Raw genomic sequence first — 22644 nt, 5'->3', positions numbered from 1 at the left:
AGACATGGAGAAAGTAAAAGGGAATACCCTAGGTTCCCTGATTTCCTAATACTTACATTTGGAAATTACTATATATTATGTACTTCCATGGACAGGTTACTTCATGTATTTTACTGCCCCCACAGGCAATCAAGATATAGTAAACCCAGAGATGCAAAATCTCTCCTTGCAAACTGCTAACCTAACTATATTAAGGGAAGAAACTGAGCTACTTGAGAAAATGAGCCACAAGGCAAAACATGGAGCAAACTCATGTTATAGCCTTGCTTCTACAAGTGAATCCATGCCACCAAATCCCCTCTCCGGAGCAGAGCTGTTAATTCAGGTACCTTTCAGGTACAAGGTGGATGTGGGGCAGCTATCAGGGTGTCAAGTTTGCAACATGCCAGGCCTGTCGACTGCCAGTCATCTTCACACCCTACTCTCATCTCACTCCTGCCTTCAGCAGAGGTGAAGGTAAGGTGTTCAGCAGCAGAGGTCACATGCATGACTGTGCTTCCAATGTCTGCCCAGTGACAAAATGATGCTGAGCTAAATGGGAAGGCAATGCTGCCAATCCGGTGGCTGTTTTTGTCACTTGTGGTAGGTTTTTTAAGCATACAAGGGAGACCTAGAGTCTTAGATGGCTGCCACTTACTACTAGCTATTCATTAGCTTGAGAGCCAATAGTTTTTATTTCAGATTTTTAAAATAAATGGCCAAAGGAGCAGAGAGGGGATAGCAGCAGAGGTTTCAGAAACTACACTAGAGAACTTGCAATGAATAAATAAGGAAGAAATAATATTAAAGTTTTACCTGGAAAAATTCTGGCTTGTCTTCAAATATCCTGGCAATGTATTTGTAGTCAGCATAGGCCCAGTATTTAGAGAATTCGTAACAACTGAATGGTCCAGAGAGACAAGGAGGCTGCCCACAACTCCAAGCCAAAAACTCTTCAAGTGTAGCCTTCACATAACTACACCTGGTTTCAAACTGGGGAACTAGAGCAACAAATGAAAAGCCAAATATTACACAAGCATGCCCAGACTCACTAAAATAATATGTAGTTTCTCTCTCAGCAATGGATAATGCAACATGAGATACTGAGTGGGAGTAGGTGGCTTGACTCTGGTCAGTAACATGGTTCTCATCACCTAACTCATAATTAAGTCTGAGACTATTGTTCTTTTCATTAAGGTTTAAGTGAACAGCTGTTACCTTGAACTTGCTGTAAGGTAAAGGCACACCAATAGTTACTGTTGTTCACGTGCAAGGCACCCTTCAGCACATTTACTCAATAATATGCCCAAGTTCCCTAAACAACTGAGAACCTGTCCTTTGCTTCTTAAGTGTGAGCTGCAAATGTGCATGCAAGTATTTGTGTACCCTTTACTTTGTCTCCATGAATTTATGTAGATGGGCATGTTCATTTTTCCCTTTCCCTAAAGCAATAATGAAATCAGCACAGTAATGCAGAGGAAGCAAATTATGGAGCCACATGTGTGCCAATGATCTATCTAAAATGCTGTGAGTCCTTATATTTCATTTGACACTAACAAAAGCATATTGTGGTGTTCCTTGGCAGACATAAAAGTATCAACCAGCAGTGTTTTGTTCCCGTCATGCTTTCGTCAGGCTTACTGATAACAGCTTTCAGCTCATGGTCAGGTCACTTGGAAGGTCTGCAAGACAACCCATGTCACCCACATCACAGCATACTTTAATTGTGTATTACCAGAGATCTTAATTTCCCACATCTGCTAATTGTGTCAGCTTCAAAGAGACTTACCCAGTGTTAAAAAAATACTACTTTACTGTAGTACTGTAACCACTACTTGCGAAAAATTACTGCAGCCTGCATGAATTGTCAAGGAGTGCAATTTTACCTTGTGCACCTTGCACACAGCTGCTCAGAAATGGGATCCTTTCGCTGTTGTGCAGCAGCAGCTCTTCATTCTTCATTTCTCTCTTTTTGTTATTTCATCAGTTCCCACAGAGTCATGCATTTGCTCTTATTCCCTCTGGGTGGAAGAACAGCTTTTACAGACCTTTATCATTTTGCCCTTTTCCATAGTAGTAGCCTAGGTAGTAGGTTTCCTTCACCTCACTATCAAATTCATTAACTAAAAATGTAAGATAAATCTCACTATTCAGCAACCTGTATCCTGTGTCTGTGTGTGGAAAGAGCTCCCTAAGAACGGAATACAAGACACATAAATCACCTGCCATAACCAAAACCTCCTATATCTGGTTCCCTGTCTGTATTGCAGTTTAATGTCCTTTCCTGATAGCCAGTCATTAATGCAATGCACATAATTTTTCTAAAAGCTGGTCTGATGGAAAAATTAGATAGAAGATACAATCACTATCTGTATTATTTTGATGAGAACAAAGAGTGCTTAGAACACTGCCTTTTGTCCAAGATAACTCAGGAGCAAGTGTTTTAAAGGCAAGAAATATGCTCTTTCTACCTCACAGGGTATTTCACTCTGAGCTTAAAAAAATAATCCAACTAGGAAAAGCAAGAGTATCTTCTAGGATGCAATCTTCTCAGGACAGAATTCTTGGTTTAATTTATAACTTGTTCAGTTCCAAGGTGTGGGTGCTTATAGAAAAAGAAATAGTTATAAAAAACATATTTGGGCAATCTAGACATTGCTTAAATGGATTTGTAGACTGTAACTAGGGTGAAAATGTTAGCAATGGGCAGCTGAAAGCAAGATCATTATTAACCAGTTTGCTAATACTTAGTGACTGAAAGATGAAGGTGTTTCATAAATGATAAATTGTAGATTAATCTATGTATGTAAGTCTAAAGTTACCAGTGATGTCTGATGACATGGTATATGAAGACATGACAGTCCTTCTCTCTCCCACTTAATGCCACAGATTCAAGCCGAAGAGAGAAAGGGAGAGAGGGAAGAAGCGCTCTTTCGAGGAAGCAGCTCCCCTCCTTAGTTAAGGTCTGGTCCTGAGAGATGCCAAGTTCCGTTTTACTCAGAATGACATTGTTTGCAATGTACACATTGCAATACAATACACTGAAGAAAGGGTAACAGCCTTAGGAAATACTCTAAAGCTCCAGTAAGAATGCAAGTGAAATGTCTCCTCCTTTTCTTTAAGCTTGAAAGAAAACTAAATGTCTATTCACAGCTGCTGGAGAATTAAAAATATTTAAATGAATAATCCAAGAAAGGAATAGCCATTTAATACTATAACAAAGCACAGACACATTAACAAACCAGAAAACTGGCCATCCACATCCAAGTCCAATAAACACTTCAAATCTCAGCTTTATGCAACTGTCAGTGTATGATATTTGTACTGTATTTTCAGCCTCCTATTCAGCTACTGAGTCTACAGCCATTTTTTTTAGTTCTTCTCTACATCAGACCTCAAAGGCTTGAATTCTTTTGCCATCCCCAGCGGTAAAACCTCTTGGGCAAATGTCCAAGTTGCAGCTCTTTTCTATACAGCTGCATTTCTGACAGCATCAGCTCTATTTAGCATCTCTAAATTTCCTCCAGAGATCTTGTGACTTATAACTGATGAACATCACAACTTCTTGTTACCTCCGGCTTCCTCACAGTAAACTCATTGTTAATTTTACTACACAACCAGAAAACATGACCCAGGAGTGTGCGCTCACAGCCCAGAAAGCCAACTGTGTCCTGGGCTGCATCAAAAGAAGCGTAACCAGCAGGTCAAAGGAGGTGATCCTGCCCCTCTATTCTTCTCTCCTGAGACCCCACTTGCACCACTGTGCACAGTTCTGGTGTCCTCAACATAAGAACATGGAGCTCTTGGAGCAAGTCCAGAGGAGGGCCGCGAGGATGATAAGGGGACTGGAGCACCTCCCGTACGAAGACAGGCTAGAAAAGTTGGGGCTGTTCAGCCTGGAGAAGAGAAGGCTGCGTGGAGACCTCATAGCAGCCTTCCAGTATCTGAAGGGGGCCTACAGGGATGCTGGGGAGGGACTATTCATTAGGGACTGTAGTGACAGGACAAGGGGTAATGGGTTAAAACTTAAACAGCAGAGGTTTAGACTGGATATAAGGAAAAAAATCTTTACTGTGAGAGCGGTGAGACACTGGAATGGGTTGCCCAGGGAGGTAGTGAATGCTCCATCCCTGGCAATGTTCAAGACCAGGTGGGATGGGGCTTGGAGCAACCTGGTCTAGTGGAAGGTGTCCCTGCCCATGGCAGGGGGTTGGAACTAAATGATCTAAATTCTAAATCATTGTTTATAACAATTCATAAAGAATTGTTTAATCATTGTTTATAACAATTAATCATTGTTTATAACAATTCATTGTTTATAATAATGTTTAAAATCATTGTTCATAACAATTCATAAAGAATTGTTTAGGTTGGAAAAGAAATTTAAGATGGGCTAAAATGCCACCAGAAACTACTTCTGTAGCTTTATTTCTGTACCTTTATTTCTTCTGTACCTTTATTTCACTTCAGAAAAAGAAATATTTTAGTGTGGTTAGAACTAGATGGGTAGGGATTTCCTGATTAATAGCACCTTCACTGTTTGTGCAATGAACACTGGTACTCTCTCTGGAGGTATCTTACCTCTGTCAACACTTAATCCTCTGTATTTTTTCCCCTCTTATGAACACATGTTGCTTAACTTGTGTATCAGACAGAACACTACCAAACACACAAACTTAGGTAGGTACATATAATTCACACAGATAATAATCCTAGGTCCCACATTTTCCATGTTTCAAATGTGTCTTCCGTGTGCTTCTAAACTATCAAGAATAGTAAATATAAAATCCAAGCAACTCCAACCAAGTTGCCCCATTTGCAACTTTTTTTACGTTAAAGAATCTTTGGGAATCCCCACCCATGCTGCAGATATGGCACTAAAGAAAGATAAGAAGTTGTCATAGTAACAGGTCACGAGTAATTTTGGAGCTTCCATATGAACCTTGTGGCTTAAATAACCTCAGAAACTCTCAAGCCAAAACACACCTACAAGCAGAACAGTTTATTTCTTGTAGCTGTTTCCAACTCAGTGGCAGGACTGGTCCTGTCTAGTCTTAGGGCAATTAATCTACTGTAAACATGGGATAAATATTCCCATAAATAATAAAATACAATTTTAGTTGTATTCTCCTGTTGCTTTCTCTAACCACATCACTGCCTCTGTTTCATCTGGGAAAGTTAGCAACAACGATGTTAAGAAAGGGAGACCCTAGTTAAAAAGCAATGTTAAGCATGCAAGAGTGAGATCAACCATCTTCCAAATGACAGTGGCACATAAAATGTATTACATTATTTCATACTCTAAGATGGCTTGGCTAATGGCCTGACTAATATATCCTTACAATGCAAATTTTTTATAGCATCACTGGTCTCATTCAGTTACAAAATAAACCCTGAAGGCTTTACCCATCTTCTAGCTCACATTAGCATATAATGGAGGTTCCTGGAGAAAAACTGATTACTGCCTATGCATTGATGTCTTTAGAAAAAAAAGCAAAAATACAGATATATGCAACTTCCAGATACAAGTTCCAATTTAAATCCACTCTATATCCCTAGTGACTACAAGTTATTGTTATGTGATGACTCTTATCTACTTAGTTGGTAACATCAATCCATCACTTAGCTACGTAACACTCCATCAATCCCATCATAAGCTTTCCCAGTTGACATTAGCATTTGGCTCTCAAAAAGTGCCTACTAATGAATGGAGAGTAGGACCAAAACTATCCTTTTACCTGGTAAGCTCTGTGTATTACAACCGAGGTAACAGGTATCAAGGAAAATGTCACATATATGCAATGTCTTTCCTACTGGCAATGGGATGCCTTTTACATGTGGTACAAGAACTGGCTGATACCTTGTTAAACTATAGAGATGTTGGTGTTAAGATGTGTATCAACATTAATTCTACACCTCAGTTATCCCATCTGTAGAAAATGAATAAACAACATCTGTTTTCCCAGGAATGGCATAGGAGTCATTAAACCACAATGGTAAAATGCTTTGAAATCCTAACACCCACACATTTTCCCTCTAATACTTCTTTGTGTTTCATCACTTCTCTTGCAAAAATTGAACATGAAATAATATGGTCACGATGCTGTAAAGAAAGCAAATTTCACACAGTATTGTTAAGTAAGACAATGTGATGAAATTCTACCACTTCCATATGAACTTCCATATGAACGTCTTCTGCAGGCCCTACATTCCAAGTAAGAGGTAGTTCAACTAAATAAGATTAGAAGAGTAGAGAACAAATAGCTAGGTAGGGGTCTAAAAACATGACTTATATTGAACATTTCTGAAGACTAGAGAAAAAAAAAAGACTGAAGGGAGACAAGATACTTTAGGGACAAGGGAGAAAATGCACAGCAAAATGTATTTTGGTATGTGGTTGGGAGGGCAAAGGATGTACAGGGCACAAAAATTAAGCAATGCATAATGTCTAAAGTGGCTAGCAGATTGCAGCCTTGAAGAATGTTTCCTGTACCTCCCTTTGCTGTTATGAAACTCTGTCCATGGATAGACCATGACTAACATTGTGTGGCTGCAGGCAGGTTGCAGTATTTAAAATCAAGTGCAAAAAATGTTTTTCTCTCATGACATGTTCCTAGATACCTGAGTGAATCTGGAGGGTTAGAGGTGAAATTACTGAACTGGTGTCAAGTGATTTTCTTAATGCTTTATACTTCTATAGCATCTTTCATCACAGTACCTTAAAGTATTGAAAATCATCACAGCCTTACAAAATCTCCAGAGAAAGGTGAGAATTATCAGCATTTGACAGAAAAAAAAACCCAAGACAGACTGGTTAATTGGCTAATTCTTTAATGTACTCAGGATGTACTTTGAGGATATGGAAACTTAGGTCATGTGAGCAACTGAATCGTGTTTAAGACCAGAATCATGTTTAAGACCAGAACCAAATGCACACACTACAAAACAAGGAAAGAACACTGAGATCACAGAATCATAGAATGGCTAGGATTGGAAATGCTTGATTCTTGTGTGTTAGTGTTACCCACCACATATCTTACTAAAAATAAATACACAAGAAAGAGAAAATAATGTTCTACTGTTGGTCAAATCCCATGACCTAAATCAAAGCCTGCAGTTGAAAAGCAATACAAAAGAGAGTGAATAATGGTAACGGAGAGTTAGAGACTTGCAGAAAGTGAGAAAGAGTTGTGACACGTAGTGACTGTTCACTTCGGTCTCACCTAAACCGATGGTCTTCAGGCCTAGCCTAAACTGGATTGTCTTTCCAGCCAATGCAGCAGAAAGGTATTTTGCATTCCAGTGCAGGGCTGGCCAGTCACCAACCATGTTACAGAAGACTGCAGGTTGCTGCAGAGACATCACAATTTCCTTGGTTTTCTCAGGAGTAAATGGTTTGACATCTTCACCTATGTAAAGAAAAAAACAGGTTTAGAGTGATGATTTATGATACATGAAATGTTCCCTACCATCAGCCTACCACATCCTACCACCATCCTACCACGGCACATGAAACATTAAGAACATGTTCTTTATGTTAATTGTTTTCTTACACTTGTAGATATTTTTGAAGTTAAATTTCTACTGCAAACACTGAAAGAACATTCTTACACTAAATTAAAGCAGTGTATTAGCACATAAAATGTAATAAAAAAATAAAAATAGGCATGTGTTTAGAATTTTCACTTGTAGCTTAGGCAATAAAGCACTGCAGCCAAACTGCTTAGGATTAGGCTAGCAATAAAAAACCCTTACAAATAATGTCCAAGAGGTTAGAGAACATAAATTTTATGAGTAACAGTCTTCCTGCATGGGATTCTTTCCAAGAAGTGTAACTCAGTGTCAGAGATAGCAAACCAGGTTCCTATGCATTGGATTTAAACCAAGGAACAGCAGCATAACCTAGAGAGTGGGTATTTCAAAAGCATTTAAAAATTTCTTTTTGTCTACAGAATTTTAGAAAATGGCTATTGTGCCACTCCAAAACCTAAACTAACCCAAGATTTCCATTTACTTCTTTGCTGTTTACATGCCCCACTGAAACTGTCAAGCTGAAAAGGTGGCAACCTTGAATAAACTCAGCATTTTCAGGAAAACTTTTCTTTAGGGATATTTGGAGAAGGAAAACATTTTAAAAGAAAAAAAAAACAACAAAACAACTCAACACATAAGAGCTCCACAGAGCTGACGCAGTGCACTACAACTTTGGATCATAAAAATATCCACTCATTATTTTAAGCTCTACTGAAGTTAACTCATCTAGAAATTGTATCCCTGTAATACCTAAGACTTAACATACTGAACTGATACATCTGGTTTCCCATGACTCCTAGCAGCTCATTTACAATAGAAACCCCTAATTCAATCACTCTATTTAGGGGTCAAATCATGGTCTGGTATGCACAATGGGTTAAATCAGTACACATGAAAAAAATCCCATTTTATGCTGGGTGCTCTCCCTCTGTGTGAATGGTGGGACAGGTAATGGAGAACCAGCCAGTCCCACAGCGAGCAGCCCTGCAGTGCCACTTGAGGGAAACACAGAAGATGACTCATGGGAACAAAAGCACCAATGAGGGTTCTTCAGGATTGCTTCTAACATACAGTTCAAAATAAATACATGCATGTTGAAATGCAAATGGTAGGAATAAAAGGAGCCCTGTGCATGCTGTATGCCATATCTCTTTGGTGACTTTTGTGAGTCCCCCTTCTTTCAACAGGGTTTATACTCCATAAACTTATAAACTTTCAGTTTTCTAAATTAAGGTGCTATCTCAACATGAATTTAGTGGGAGGTATCAGGGCTGAGGTCCCTTTTCCCACGCACTTCCAGGGAAACTGAATCCCTCTCTCCTTTCACTCATGAAACTCCATCCTGAAGCTTTAACACTAAACACCTCTGCTACTTTAGATTCACAGAACATAACATTTTTAAGTGGCTTCCCTTTTTTAAGGCAGATGACAGGAGGGAGTTTGTTTTCCACATTTCCACGTTTCTTTTCATGTGCAGAGCAACACTTGACAGAATGGTGTTGCTGTGACACAGAGATGTCTACGACTCCTGGCCTTCAGTCTCACGCTCCAGCAACTTGCACAACCCGGACATAAGGAGGCCTCATGGGGACCGTATGTCTTACCATATGGTCCTCTCTATCCCCAGAAGGAGGCTCTAGGGGTTTCCAAGCAATAGGTCAGTATACCTAGAGGGAATAAGTCCAGGTAAGGCAGAAAGACCATGTGCAGACACAATGGCACGTGCTAGTGAAGATACGAGGAGCTGGCGGTAGGCATGGTAAGAGTTTAAAGCTCAGCATGTTTTTTCAGTGACACTGTTCAAAGACTAAGGCAGAACTCAGTCCAGATCTGAATACTCCTATGGGGTTTATAAAACTTCTGTGGTTAAGCAGTGCAATTATAGTATCATACAGAGGCAGCTTTCATGATGATGGAGCTGGCTGGCCTTAACATTCCTCTCAGATTTTTCAACTCATAGAAATGAAATTACTCCTGCTTAGGCCAAGTTTATCACCACATGGCTGTCTTTTTGACTACTCAATCATTTTTGTTTTAAGGTCAGTACATTTAATTAATTTAGAATATAAAAATCCAAAGAAATGCAAGAATTTGGTGCCTTTTTTTTTTAGGATTTTGTAAAGCTGAGTTTCATTGCAAAAGCTTCAGGTTTATCCTGTAACTTCAGTCAAAAGTTCAATCTGCTGAAAGCAGAACTTTTACTGGGAGAGACAAGACTCACTGAAACCAAGTGTAGATTCTGTGTGGCTTTCTAATGTGATTTCCACGTGCATATTGTGCTTCTAAAAGGTGTGGTTTCAACCACAGTGAATATACTGTAGGAAGCTCAGAGCTCAAGAGTTTGTATAAATTCATACAAGAGTTTGTTCAAATGCCAGACAAAAAACACAATTAGACAGAGTCACTGAAGGGCTGAGGCTGGAAGGGACCACTGGAGGTCATCTAGTCCAACCTCCCTGTTCAAGCAGGGTCACCTACAGCACATTACTCAGGATTGTGTCCAGATGGCTCCTGAATACCTCCACAGAAGGAGACTCCACAGACTCCCTGGGCAACCTATTCCAATGCTCAGTCACTCTCACAGTAAAGAAGTTCTTTCTCATAATCAGATGGAACTTCCTGTGCTTTAGTTTATGCCTGTTTCCTCTTGTCCTATCGCCTGGCCCCACCCTCTTGACACCTACCTTTCAGATACTTAAATACATTGATCAAATTTCCCCCAAGCCTTCTCTTCTCTAGGCCAAACAGGCCCAGCTCACTCAGCCTTTCCTTATAGGAGAGATGCTCCAGACCCTTAATCATTCTAGTAGCCCTTCCCTGGACCTGCTCCAGGAACATCATGTCTCTATTGTACTGGGGAGCCTGGAACTGGACACTTCCTAATGTTGCCCATTGGCCTTCTTGGTCACAGGGGCACACTGCTGGCTCACGGACAACTTGCTGTCCACCAGACACTCAGGATACCCAGGTCCCTCTCCACAGAGCTACCTTCCAGCAGATCAGCCCTCAGCCTGTACTGATGCAGGGGATGACTCCTCCACAGGTGCAGGACCCTACACTTGGCTGTTGAATTTCAACATGTTCCTTTCTGCCCATCTCTCCAGCCTGTCTAGATCCTTCTGAATGACAGTGCAGCACTCTGGGGTACCATCTGCTCCTCCCAGTTCTGTAGCATCAGCAGACTTGCTGAGGGTACATTCTATCTGAGTATATCTACTCTACTGAACATATGCTGGAGGTTTTTTGTCATGTCATCATGGTTTATTCAGTTGTAAACCTATTCCCCTGTAAAAACTAGAAACAATGAAAGAGAACAGCCTGTTTAAGTAAGATGCTAATCATTCCTATCTTCAAACAATATTAAAATCACTTTGAAATGAGTATATATATCACATGTTGAATGAGTATATATCTTTTCCTGACATATATATAATCACATCCAATGCATATGATATAACCAGCAGTGAAGTCTGAAATGTTTCAGAAAAAGTAAAGCATTAGATAAATGAACATTAGTGTTTTTTTCCAAAGACAAATGAGGATTCTTGCTGACTTTGTGTGAAGAATCTTTAAGTGTCTTGATTCAGCTTTATGTATACCTTGATGAGAACAGCAGTCAGCTAGACATAATTATTTTCCATATTTGTCATGCATATCTAAATGCCTGTTAAAGAAAAGGCACACAATGAAAGGTAAATACCATATTCTGTTATCAAATAGGTATTATGATAATTTGGAGAACTCTGCTTATGACCAACAGATTTCTGATGGAACTATATGCTGTAGGAGTGGTAAAAAGTAATTAAAAGAGGTATCTGAAGACATCTCTTGAAAGATAGATTAGCAGAAAAATGTGTAATGTAAAATCATAATAATCTTGTCCCTAGTTATTATCATAGCTTCACAGAGACTCCATAAGCTAGGCTCTTGCTTCTCAGTATTTCCTAACCTGAAACTGATATAATAGGCAAAACCTGAGGTTGTATAGCACGTATAAGGGCAAACAGTTTGGACACATATGTTTATCAGTAAAAGGTATTAAAAAAAAAAAAGTGTTGCAAAGAAACAAAACGTCCGTAGCACATCTTGGGCATTAGATATCAAATTCCTACATGAGATCAGGTAGCAGGAGAGAATAGAAATGTGTATTCCCTTTGAAAGAAAAGCTCTACAGGAGTCTTCATTTTCTCAGTTGTACTCTGACCCGAAAGAGAAAAGGAATACTTTAAATTAGTTCCTCTATCAGGCTCAACAAATGATGTGCCTTCACAGTACAAAAGGAAGCAGGAATAATGTGCCACATGTTTTGACTTTACACGAGGCATGTATAGAATCCAACCAGAAACTGAAACACCAAACCAAGTTTTAGCTTGAGTTTTGTAACCATGACAGCTTATATAATTGGCGGAATAGGTAGGTGTTCTGTAGAAAGGTAATGGATTGTGAAATGGAGATCTTCCAATTAAAAAAAACAAAGGTCCCCAGTTGTCTTTACACGTGTTGTCAAATACGAAGACACATCCAGACTCAGCACTGAGTGCAGGTAAAAGAAAAGCAATGAATTGGCTAAGTACTTTCCAGTAGACTTTGTGCTTGTAAGAGAGAAAATAATTTCATGTTTCTGATTAACAATTTTTCTGAATAACTGAGTGGGATTTGGGAATAAAGAATTTAGCACAGCAGGCAGTCTGACGAAAAGTGGACTCGATCAAAGGTGTTCAGAAGTTAAATGTACTGTCATTAAAAAAGTTAAGCGTACTGTCATTCATTTAAAATAATTTAGCACATTATAAGAGTTCATTATTGTGTGGTAGTTGGCTTCTGCCAAAACACCCTGCTGCTTAAATATGAGATTTAATTAAGAGGTATTAAAATTATTTTCTGAAAGAGGGAGTACAAGGAAATCCTGGCAATGTATTTGGTATAAGAATCATGAAATTGTTTTTCTTGGAAATCTGTAATGCTTTATTATCCTTATTTCTTTACAAAAAAATCGAAAAAGCTAAAAGCAAAATTTGGAATTTTGAATACATTAATACAGAGCAACCAGGTTACTAAATAAACCAACTAACCTCCATAATCTTAACTATCCAACAAACAGGAGTAGGTAAAAAGAAGATAGTGGAAAGGATGGGGAAACTCCCCAAACCAAAGACAAATGACTTGGTTTGGAGGTCATTCTTAATGATTTCACAGTACATTAACTCTCTATATTAAATAACAACTTTAAATAATCTGCATGTGATTACAACGTTATGCACTATAATCAGCCTACTTTGAGCAAACAGAATGCATCTGAAATATACAGGAGTAGTTTTCAGGATGTACCGCATGAACATCTAGGTATCACTTCCCGACCAGTTATTGCTGTTACTATTATTTTTCACTCCAGAAATCTCAATACTGCAGATGCAGCATAGCCGGGGGGCATCTAACCTAGATTTGCATAAATATTTCGGCTACCAACGGATAGTTAACAGTTGCACAGATCAGTCTGCACTGGTAAGACTGGCACCTGAAGCTTACTTTGGCAGCCTCAAGTTAACACACTCTTCCTTGCCCTCTGCATCTGCTGTTATGGAAGTGGAGTTTCAAAAGAGAAGAAACAGACCAAAGAACCTGTATTTATACTCATTTTCCTGTCCTCTTGTGGTAGGGCTGAAGCATCTCACAGTTTTTCTAGTAAGCCTTCAGTGACTCAAGACATGAAGCAAGATAAGAGTGTGGGCTATGCCCTCAAACCTCAAACTGTCCTTCTGATAAAGAAACAGAAACAGTTGTCAGACTTCTTAGGGGTGGAATAAGAAGCCGAACCCAGAATACAGCACTGGGAGGGACTTCCCACTGATGCTCTAAATGACAGTGTATTATCTCAAGCATACCTTTATGAAATACCTCCTGAAATCCCCTAGGGCTCTTCCTAGAAAGCTCTTCCTGAAACAGTGGCCAGCTTCTGCCTGTTGCCACTTCTCCTTCCGTCCCCTAGTGCACTTTTAGAAGACAGTCGTGTCCCTTTTCAGCTACTGAACAATAGAGAATGATCTGAGCTCCTCCAGTATCCACTAGTAGAAATGTTTTTCTTTCCCCCCTTGTCCTCAAAGCTCATGCCAACATCTTCTACCATTTGAAATAGCCCCTTCCCTCCCACTCCCCCAAATTCAGGAAAATTAGGATGTACAACCAACAGAAGTCATATTAAATGTATTTCCAGTGAACTTTGTATCTTCTTCTTGTCAAAATTGCTAAAAGCAAAGTGAAACACAACAAAACTGCAGATAAATGCATGTTGGATAAATGGCATTTAATTTTCTTTTGAAGGAAAACACTATGACTTTTGACCAAAAACCTTCCACCAGGATATAAGAGTTTCTCCAAAGGAGAGATTGTTCTTCCTTAAGCTAGGCTGCTACAATACCACCTTTCTGTCTGTTTGTGGTAAACCATACCAACCTGCTGCTGAGGAAATTCAGTAGCAAACACTTTTTTTCCCAATACCCCACTGGCATTGATACATATTTCCCACAACATTTCCTAATAGGTGGGAAATTTAATACAAGACTTAATACTCATGTATTAAGGGAATCAACAACTATATTTCTAAGAAAAAAAGAATCTGTTTAAGTTGTAAGTGGAGTTTATTTCTATTTCTTTTTCTATTCCTTGTTAGTAGTAAATATGAATGTACAACTCTTAAACTGATAAATGCACCATATAAAATTCTCTGTCAGAACCTGTAGCCATTTATGACTTTACTGTTGCACTATCCTGCAAACTTGACTGACAAGAACTTCAAAATGACAGCAACAAAAGAACAGAAATGTTCTAAAATACTCCCTTTTCCCATAAGCTATTGTAGTAAATACTCAACAGTATTCTAACTTTTTCCCATAAGCTGCTGTAACAAATAGTCATTAATACAACTGCCTTTTGAAATTGGTTGACAAAGGGGTTATGATGGAAGTATTCACCACTTTGTTCAGTATTATAATACACAAGATACAAATGATGATTAATGCTGAGTCAGAGGTATAATTGTCAAAATGAAATTATACATTAAAATAATAAAAGAAGTACTTTTGAATTAAACAAATTATTGCACTGAAAGAAAACAGAGAGACCCACCATATGAACCTCTAGAACAGTTTCTGAAGTGCACAAAAACCAATGTGCAGAATCAGGGTATTAGATTATGGGATTGGCATTACCATATGAATATTAAACAAAAAACCATGGCTAATATTCCAATTGTTTACATAATTTCATTTCTTTCAACATGGGTAAAACAAGTAGAAGTGAGTTTAACCTTTGTTTCAAGTTGCTGTTTATAAAGGTTCTCACGCAGCAACATGAAATCTGTCTGTGAAAAACTGTTAAGTGTATGTTTTGAATCTTGGGACTCAAATAAAGAGTGTAAAATCTTGCTTTGACATAATGTAGAGTTAAAGACACATTTGACTTAATACAGCTCACCAAAATGTGAGTTACCAAGCTCTTCAAATTTATTTTGCAACCTTAAAAATTCATAATGTTAGTTCTGATTTTTAATATAAATATAAAACATAAAAGAAACTAGTTTTTTACTGGAAAAGCACAACTTGTTACATAGAAGCTTATCTTTCACAGCTTTATGATACAACAATCTGCTGCTAGTGATGTCAACATATCGTTACCATCTATTCCAGAGATTTTGCTTTTCTTTCTGAATAACAACTGCCTGCAAAATTTCTTTATCTACAAGCACCAAGAGCTAAATATCAGAAAAGATCTAGGCCCAAGATGCAGGGCCAAGACTCCACTCAGATGTGCATGAACTCTTGCTCTAATCAGCTGCACCTGCTCTTTTGGAGACTGAAGGCGACTTTTAATTTTAGAAGAAACTATGGTAGGGATGCTGGTTTGAATTTTGGAAGCTTATTGCGATATGCAAGATATACTAAAACTCAGTACTTGTCAACCTATTAGCATACCCGGAAAAGTCCTCTCAGTAGATGAGTCTCAATATTTTCAGATTTCTTTTGAACATTAAAGTCACTCTGTCAACCATTTACTAATTCACTATTAGTATCAGAAGCAGTAATGTCTTCTATATACTGTCTTCAAAAACACCCCATAATTAGAAATTTAGAATGAGCTTCTGATTTTTTTTACTGCAAAACAGTAAAACTGCAAAGATTAAAGTTGCACTTTTATACCAAGACATCTGAACTGCCTTACCTTGTTGAAATACTCTAATGGAAATAAAAATCTTGTGCTACCGTATCTACCCCCGAGAATCTTGTCTTTGTGATCACAAAGCATAGACTAATTTAATCTTAAAATCATATATGCCTACATTCAGAAAAGCACAGACACAGAAATAATGAATTTAGCCTCTTCTTTCTGTACAGAATTACAGAGTAGAGAATCACAGACAAACAACATTTTGTGAGCACTACATCTTCAGTAGGGATCTGATCCCAAACATCTACTCAGACATTCAGGTCTACAGAAGACTCATTCGGAAAGCACACAGCATACCTGTAGTATGACAGCCAAGTGGGACTAGCCAGACCAACAGAAACAAACTTCTTAATGCCTATACCATTAATTGTATCAGAGCAATAATTAAGTTACTCCTTGCTGTTTTGACATAAGACAACAGAAGAACAATGACACAGTGTGATAAGAAATAAAAATCACATTCACCAGAGACTCGATGGACAGAGCATTACCAGAGCAATATGACCAGCTGTTCATGCTGGTATCTGAGAAAATGAGATCTACACTGAGGCAGTCCTCACCCTAGGAGACAGCTGGAGATTTTCACCCTATTTCCCAACTCAAGCCTAACATCCTCATGTGACTCAATTACTTTTCACCATCCTCAAGTTTTCAGGAATGCAGGGAAACCAATCTCTAGGATGCAAAATACTCCACTGATGTTGTTTGCAGTTACTTAAACATGTTGACTTTAAATAAAATGAAACAACATAGGGACTGTGGTCTGCTGAGCTTGGAGCTCCAACATAATATCCCTAAAATATCTAAGACAATGAGCCTGAAGGCTGTCCAAGTGAGGTAGGGAAGTAGCCATCAAAATGAGTTTGGATGAAAGATACCATGCAACTTCCACCTCCTACTCAAAATACAGTCTTAATCTGCTCATCATGAAGCAAGCGATGAATAGCAGAACAAGCAGAAATGGATTACAAAATGCTTTAAAGGTACTCAAAGCCCAAGACAGGTGTAACTTTTGCATATGCTTTTTGAGAGCTACAGTAAAGAACCTACAGCATAGTCTACAGGGAATATGTTGAGATGTCTTTCATTGGCCCACCACAAAGGTAAACTCCATAAGAAAAAGGAGCTACCCCAGATCTCCCTAAAGGACTTCACAACAGGCTCTGACTTACCACAAACTTTTAATCATCTCTGCTACAAGGATCACTTTGCAACATGACTATACGCAGCCTGCAATCAAAAGCTATAATGCATGCCCATTGGATAACATTGATACTTGAATTTAAGAATTAAATTGTTTAACTTTCATAAGCTGAAGATGTGTCTGTATTTTTGTTTCTTGTTGATACTAAAAAAAAGAAAGAAGCACTGTAAAACCATTATCCTGCTGAAGTTCAAGGAAACTGCTGTCTGATGTTAGAACTGGAAGTCTGCCTACTGCTCAGTAGAAAAAGGCAAGAAAAGATGCTGAAAGGTACTGAATGCACAGATTGGAAGGTGCCCACACAAAGCCCAAAACACAGCAGGTCATGAGCAACCTGTTCCTAAGTAGCTAAGAAGAAATGGATGTCAAAACTTGATGAGGGAAGAATGGGACTTGCTCACACCTCACAGGCTTACCTTCAAAGATGTTGTTTAAGACAGGGTGTAGAGAACCATTCCAGCTCCCTGCTACACTAGTGCTTTTTATGGCAGCTCTGAAACTACATTGTCACAACTCCAGCTGAAGTCTGGAGTTGAGGGAAATTCCTGGAAAACAGGCCACTCTTTGGTTGCTAGAAGGAATATTCAGAATTAGAGCTAAATGTCACTTTTGGATCTTTGAATGAATTTTGGGTCCTGCCCGTTTTGTGCCAAAATGCTTCTAGCCTTCATAGGGTATGCTATTGCTACTTGTCAGATTGTAAGATCTGAGTTGACACAAGAAAGTACAAGACTGTACATGTGATGTTAGGAGTTGCTGGAAGAGGTGTAAGAAACAAGGGGATGCTGAAAGTTCATTGAATCTCTCTGAAGAAAGTCACATGGAGAGCAAACTTGTTCTAAAACCTGATGACTGGAGAGCAAATGGCATTTCTTAATACACTAGGAACTGGGGGTTGCACCACGGGGGGGTACTCCCCTAAACTGCTCAGCTCCACCACCACATGATAGGTATGTTTAAGCTGCACTAGACTCTCCAGATGCCTCAAGGTTATAACAAACCTGTCAAAGCTGTTAGTTCATCTTAATAAGCCAGGCTTAAATCAGCACAGTCTAGGTGCCAACTCTTAAGTGGATCAGCCAGGGCTGCCTCAGGGATGGGATGAGCATTTGGCAGCAATAACAGCTTCAGTTGTGTAATATTTATCCATCCTCACTAGTCTGTCAGAGCTCCAGGCCACCAACTCCTCCTAAGCTGAATTCTAGAAAGTTTTAGGCCAGACACAGGCAGATAGGCACAAATACAGAGATGCAACCACCTTGAAAACTTTGAGGTTTGAAATGGAGGCACCTAACAGATATGCTACCATGGTTGGGCAATTAGTAACTGGATGGGCTTCTGTATCACCATTTAGGATCAGGTCCTGCTATATGCATGAAAGTTCTGGGCCAGGAGACAAAACAACCTTTCCACTTGCCTGAATATATATGCACTTTTTCTGAGAATATTAAAATACCTTTAGCTACATTATAATGAGGTTAAAGCAAAAAAAGATTTCCCCACCCCAAATATTACAAATGTCAGTAATGAGAACAGTAAAAATGTCACCACACAAAGAGAAATTAGCATATTTAGAGAAGTATTATACCCAGGAGTGAAATAATGCAATCAGCTAGCTGCAAGATACAGCTAATTTGGTTTCCAACAATTTATCAACAATGCACTGCTCCTTTACATCAACAAATTTAAATTGTACCATATCCTGCAAACAAGAATAATTCACACAGAATATTACACTGTGTTAATTAAATAGCTGGAATAGAAAAGGTCAGGCCATGACTGAAAGATACACATATGGGTTGTGAAGCTATGAAAAGATGGCGTCATTTCAAATCAAGCAATTAAAATAAGTTATTTAAATCATTATCAAGTCAACAATAAACACATCTAGTTTTTCTGAGCCCATTTTGACAGCTACTTTCTTTTGACACTGTTTCTCATAAATTTTTCTTGCTGACCCACGTTAAGAGCCAAAATGTCTTTAAACCCATCATAAGATGAGGTGCTTGAATAAGTTATCAAAGTGTTATCCTGTTTATACTCAAGTTTTCATTTTACTCTGAAGGCAAGAGGCAAGTTTTGCAGTTAAAAGGACACTGCAAAGCCCTACCTGACTTATTTCCTGCCCAAGAACAACCAAGAAACCCCTTCCTGTAGTGCCCCAACCCCCCAAATTACTACAGTTAATTGAAACTGTTCAAAGAGAAGTATTTTTTCACTTTGTTTACTTCTGCAAATGACAGCACTTTGTCTTTGGCACAATGCCACCAAATCACTTATGGTAGTAACATAGCCATTTTAAATTGAAAGAGCATTTTGGCATAGGCTAAACTGTGCTGAGATGGTAATGCATGAAAAAGATCTAGTAAACAGGGAATTAATTTTACTTGGAAGTCCAAAGTACTACTGAAATATGCCTTGGTCATGGCCAAATCCGAATCTTATCTTTTATTTTTACTGTACTTTTATCCCTACAGTTGTACACAGCAAGCTCGAATTTTAATTTGTAATTGTGTGTCCCCTGTTATTTAACTATGCATGAATTTTGTTTTTCCTGGGGAATTTCTGAACTTTCCTAGACAAAATCTCATTTCTTTTTGATTATAGTTCTGCTGATTTCAGTTCGTACAAACTTCCTTTTTTGCACCTCTAGTGCAACTTCCAATTTGAACCTCAGTCTAGCAAATAGAGCTGTGTGAGCTAAACAAAATACAATGTCCATATGTTTTGCGAAGAATTTTATGGGAGTGCATGGGTTTGGCTGCAAAACCGTGGGGTAGACACCACATGTGAAATTCAGTTGTTCGCTGCCCAGCACAGCAACATTTTCAACATTGCCACTGGACCTACCCAGCCTGTAGGGATCCTACTGTGCTGCTCTCTCCAGTTCGGCACAGAGGCATTTATCAAGCCGACTTCCAGACTCTGTGACAGAATGCCTAAGCCAGCCAAACTGAAACATCTATTATTCTCAGGGAAGATGAGCACTCTGCAGCAAACGAGCCATTAATTTTATGACAACTGCAGATGGTAGATATACAGATAAATACTTGCACAACCTCATGGAATGAATATATACTTCAATTTATTTAAATTATAATAGTTTTTAATGAGCTCAGTGTAACCCACATGATGGTATATTCATCCGAATTATTTTAAAATGGATTTCAATGCAGGCTATTAATAGCAGAATCCTCCTATTTTTTCCTTGTAGGAGTATGGCTGATTTGTATCCACCCAACACAAAACAATTTACTTCTCCCTTTAAAGGGACGGATACCCTCAGAAGCCTTCGGTGGTTCCCTTCAGGAAGGCACCCACGCTTCCTGAAGACCAGCCCAGCTCTGCCCTCTGCGACCGCCACGGTGACGGGCTCACGCCACAGAGGAACGCTTGGGAGGAGGAGCTGAGGGAGACGCAAGGAGGCCCCGCTCAGGCTCCTCCGTTGCTGCCCGCCGGCCCGCGGCCTGCAGACGCAGCGCACTGCCGAGCCCGGGCTGCGCTATGCCGCGCCCGGGACAGGGCGGAGCGGTGTCCTTCGCGGCTAGGTGTGTGCGAAGGGGCGCGGGGCACCTACCCGGCGCGGCAGGACGGTGGCTCTGTGCCTCCGCCATGCTCCTCCGGCTCTTCCTCCGGGGCGGCTCAAGAGGGCTCCCCTCGGCACCGCCCCCCCTTAACGCTCCCCGGCCCGGGAGCGGGCCCGGCCCGTTGCGCTCTGCCGCGCGGGGCGGGGCCGCCGTGGCAGCGTGACTGCCGGGGCTGACAGCGGCCCCAAGGCAAGGGTTCCCCCCGGTGACACAAGAGCGGCCCCTTGCCCCCAGCGGCGGTTCCCTCGCTCCTGTCCTGGTGCCCGGATTCCGTATCCCCCCGGGGTGACGGCCCGGCTGACTCCCCGAGGGGCTCCCCTCCCCGCACTCCCCACTGGTGCCGGGCCCGGCTCTCCTCCCTGGAGCCGCTTCCCTCCTCCCCTCGCCGACTGAGGAAGGAGGCGGCCGCCGGCCCTCCCCGACCGCGCATGCGGCTGTGCCGAGCCGGGGCAGCGCCGCCGCGCTTAGGGGCTGAAGTGTGGGTGTCCCTTTCCCGGCCCCGTCCCCGGCGGGCCTCCGTCAGCGCCCCCGCAGATGGGCTTAGGCTGGAGCAGCGCGGAGGAGCGGCAGCCCCTCCTGCCACCGCCGCCACAGCAGCAGCAGCCACGGCGGCGGCCGCAGCCGCGGGGTCCAGCGGGGGTACCGGCGGCAGTGCCGGTGCGGCGGCTGGCGCCGCTGGCAGGCCGCGTCTACGGGCGGCGGTGGCTGGTGCTGCTGCTGTTCTCGCTGCTGGGCTTCGCGCAGGGCCTGGTGTGGAACAGCTGGGGCCCTATCCAGAACTCTGCCCGCCTGGCCTTCGGCTTTAGCGGCTGGGACATCGCCTTGCTCGTCTTCTGGGGGCCCATCGGGTTCGCGCCCTGCTTCTTCTTCATGTGGCTCATGGACAAGAAGGGTGAGCGGGGCCGGGGGCTGCTGGGCCGGGGCACGGGACTCCCGCTCCCGCGGCTTTCCCCGGACCGGGTGGGACGCGGTGGCTGTGCTCGTGGTCGTGCCATGGCCGTGGTCCTGCCCTTGTCCTGGCGACGCCTCGGTGAGGGGCGTCGTCCAGGTCCTGGTGCCGAGGGAGAGGGTGCCGCCTGCCCGGGGGCACCAGTTGCGCTCGGGGCTATTGGCCTTGGTCTTAAAAGGCGATGACTAATACTTTAAAGGAATCTTGAGTACTATTTTCAGTACGCAGCTCAAAGGCACATCAAAGGCTTTTCACTCGAAGGTGCTTAAGCTGTTCCTAAAGTTAAGAGGAATGCTGGCATTTTACCTCGTGGCTGAGCTGTGGATCCGGAGATGTCCTCCAAGCAAATCATTGCTGTGCGGGTGCTTGACCTGGAGTTGGTCATGTTTTTCTGGTAATCAGCTGTAAAACACCTGTGTTTGGACCAAGAAAGGCCAGTGTTCGTGACAGCCATTGTGTCCTGAAAGACATACTTCATTTTTAAAAGCAGATTGCACGCAAAGTTAGTGGTTTGCTTTTAATTGCACTAGGAAGGTTCAAAAACAGAGAACGTAAAACAAAGAACATAAACCAGAAGTTGCGCTTCAGCATTTCAGAAGGTGATCACAAGAGTTGCCTAATTTGTGTTCAGGCTGTAGCAAACTTCTGAAAATGGTGATTGTCTCTAGAGAACTTGCCCATCGCCTGTGCAGTTCATCTATGGTCACCCCAGGGATCACTCTGATGAGGACAGATACTTGTATCCGCAGGTTTGAGCTTAAACCCCTAGAAGCATTTAGTCTTTTAATTCCTGTTTAAACAGGCCTCTAAACAGGAGATAGGAGTCTGTACACCCTTGTTCCTGATGTTAAATGCTGCTCATTCCATTTATTTAGGAATTAATAGCTTATTTACGTGGAGGGGAAAAGTGGAGACTTAAGGCAGGCAGGGAGAAAAGTTATAGCTGAGAAGGCTTATGTCTCAAAATTGGAATTGCTGTTCCTAAAGCTGAAGCGGTGTTGGAGGAATACAACCTGTTGGGCTGAAAATACATTCTCCAAATGAGGTCATAGTGGCTGTACAGCCTGCCTTCTCTCAAGCAATTAGACTTTAAGTCAACAATGCCAGTCTAGACTGCTGTGTAATAGTGTTGTTAGCTGTCTTAAAATTAAAGTAAGTTGTTTTGTTTTGCA

General features: G+C 41.1%; 2 protein-coding genes across 3 annotated transcripts in view; one reads left to right on the top strand and one right to left on the bottom strand.

The window, feature by feature from the left end:
* Positions 1 to 21472, bottom strand: part of HSPBAP1 (HSPB1 associated protein 1) — a 39663-nt gene extending 18191 nt beyond the window's left edge. Inside the window, exons 1-3 of one of the 2 annotated variants that reach the window (XM_031053379.2) lie at positions 20514 to 21472; positions 7203 to 7388; positions 796 to 980 (exon numbers count right to left, since the gene is read on the bottom strand). In XM_031053379.2, coding sequence (XP_030909239.1) covers positions 796 to 980; positions 7203 to 7388; positions 20514 to 20550 — 408 coding nt within the window. In that variant the 5' untranslated portion in view covers positions 20551 to 21472. The remainder of the gene's footprint in view (positions 1 to 795; positions 981 to 7202; positions 7389 to 20513) is intronic. The other variant, XM_031053380.2, reaches the window with a different exon arrangement.
* The window catches only part of SLC49A4 (solute carrier family 49 member 4), a 75385-nt gene continuing 73665 nt past the window's right edge, over positions 20925 to 22644 (top strand). Inside the window, exon 1 of the mRNA XM_005154064.3 lies at positions 20925 to 21415. Coding sequence (XP_005154121.2) covers positions 21058 to 21415 — 358 coding nt within the window. The 5' untranslated portion in view covers positions 20925 to 21057. The remainder of the gene's footprint in view (positions 21416 to 22644) is intronic.

The sequence above is a fragment of the Melopsittacus undulatus genome, chromosome 4 (assembly GCF_012275295.1).
Source record: "Melopsittacus undulatus isolate bMelUnd1 chromosome 4, bMelUnd1.mat.Z, whole genome shotgun sequence".
Taxonomy (NCBI): domain Eukaryota; kingdom Metazoa; phylum Chordata; class Aves; order Psittaciformes; family Psittaculidae; genus Melopsittacus; species Melopsittacus undulatus.
The sequence above is the reverse complement of the archived record's forward strand: the minus strand, read 5'-3'. Positions and strand labels throughout refer to the sequence as shown.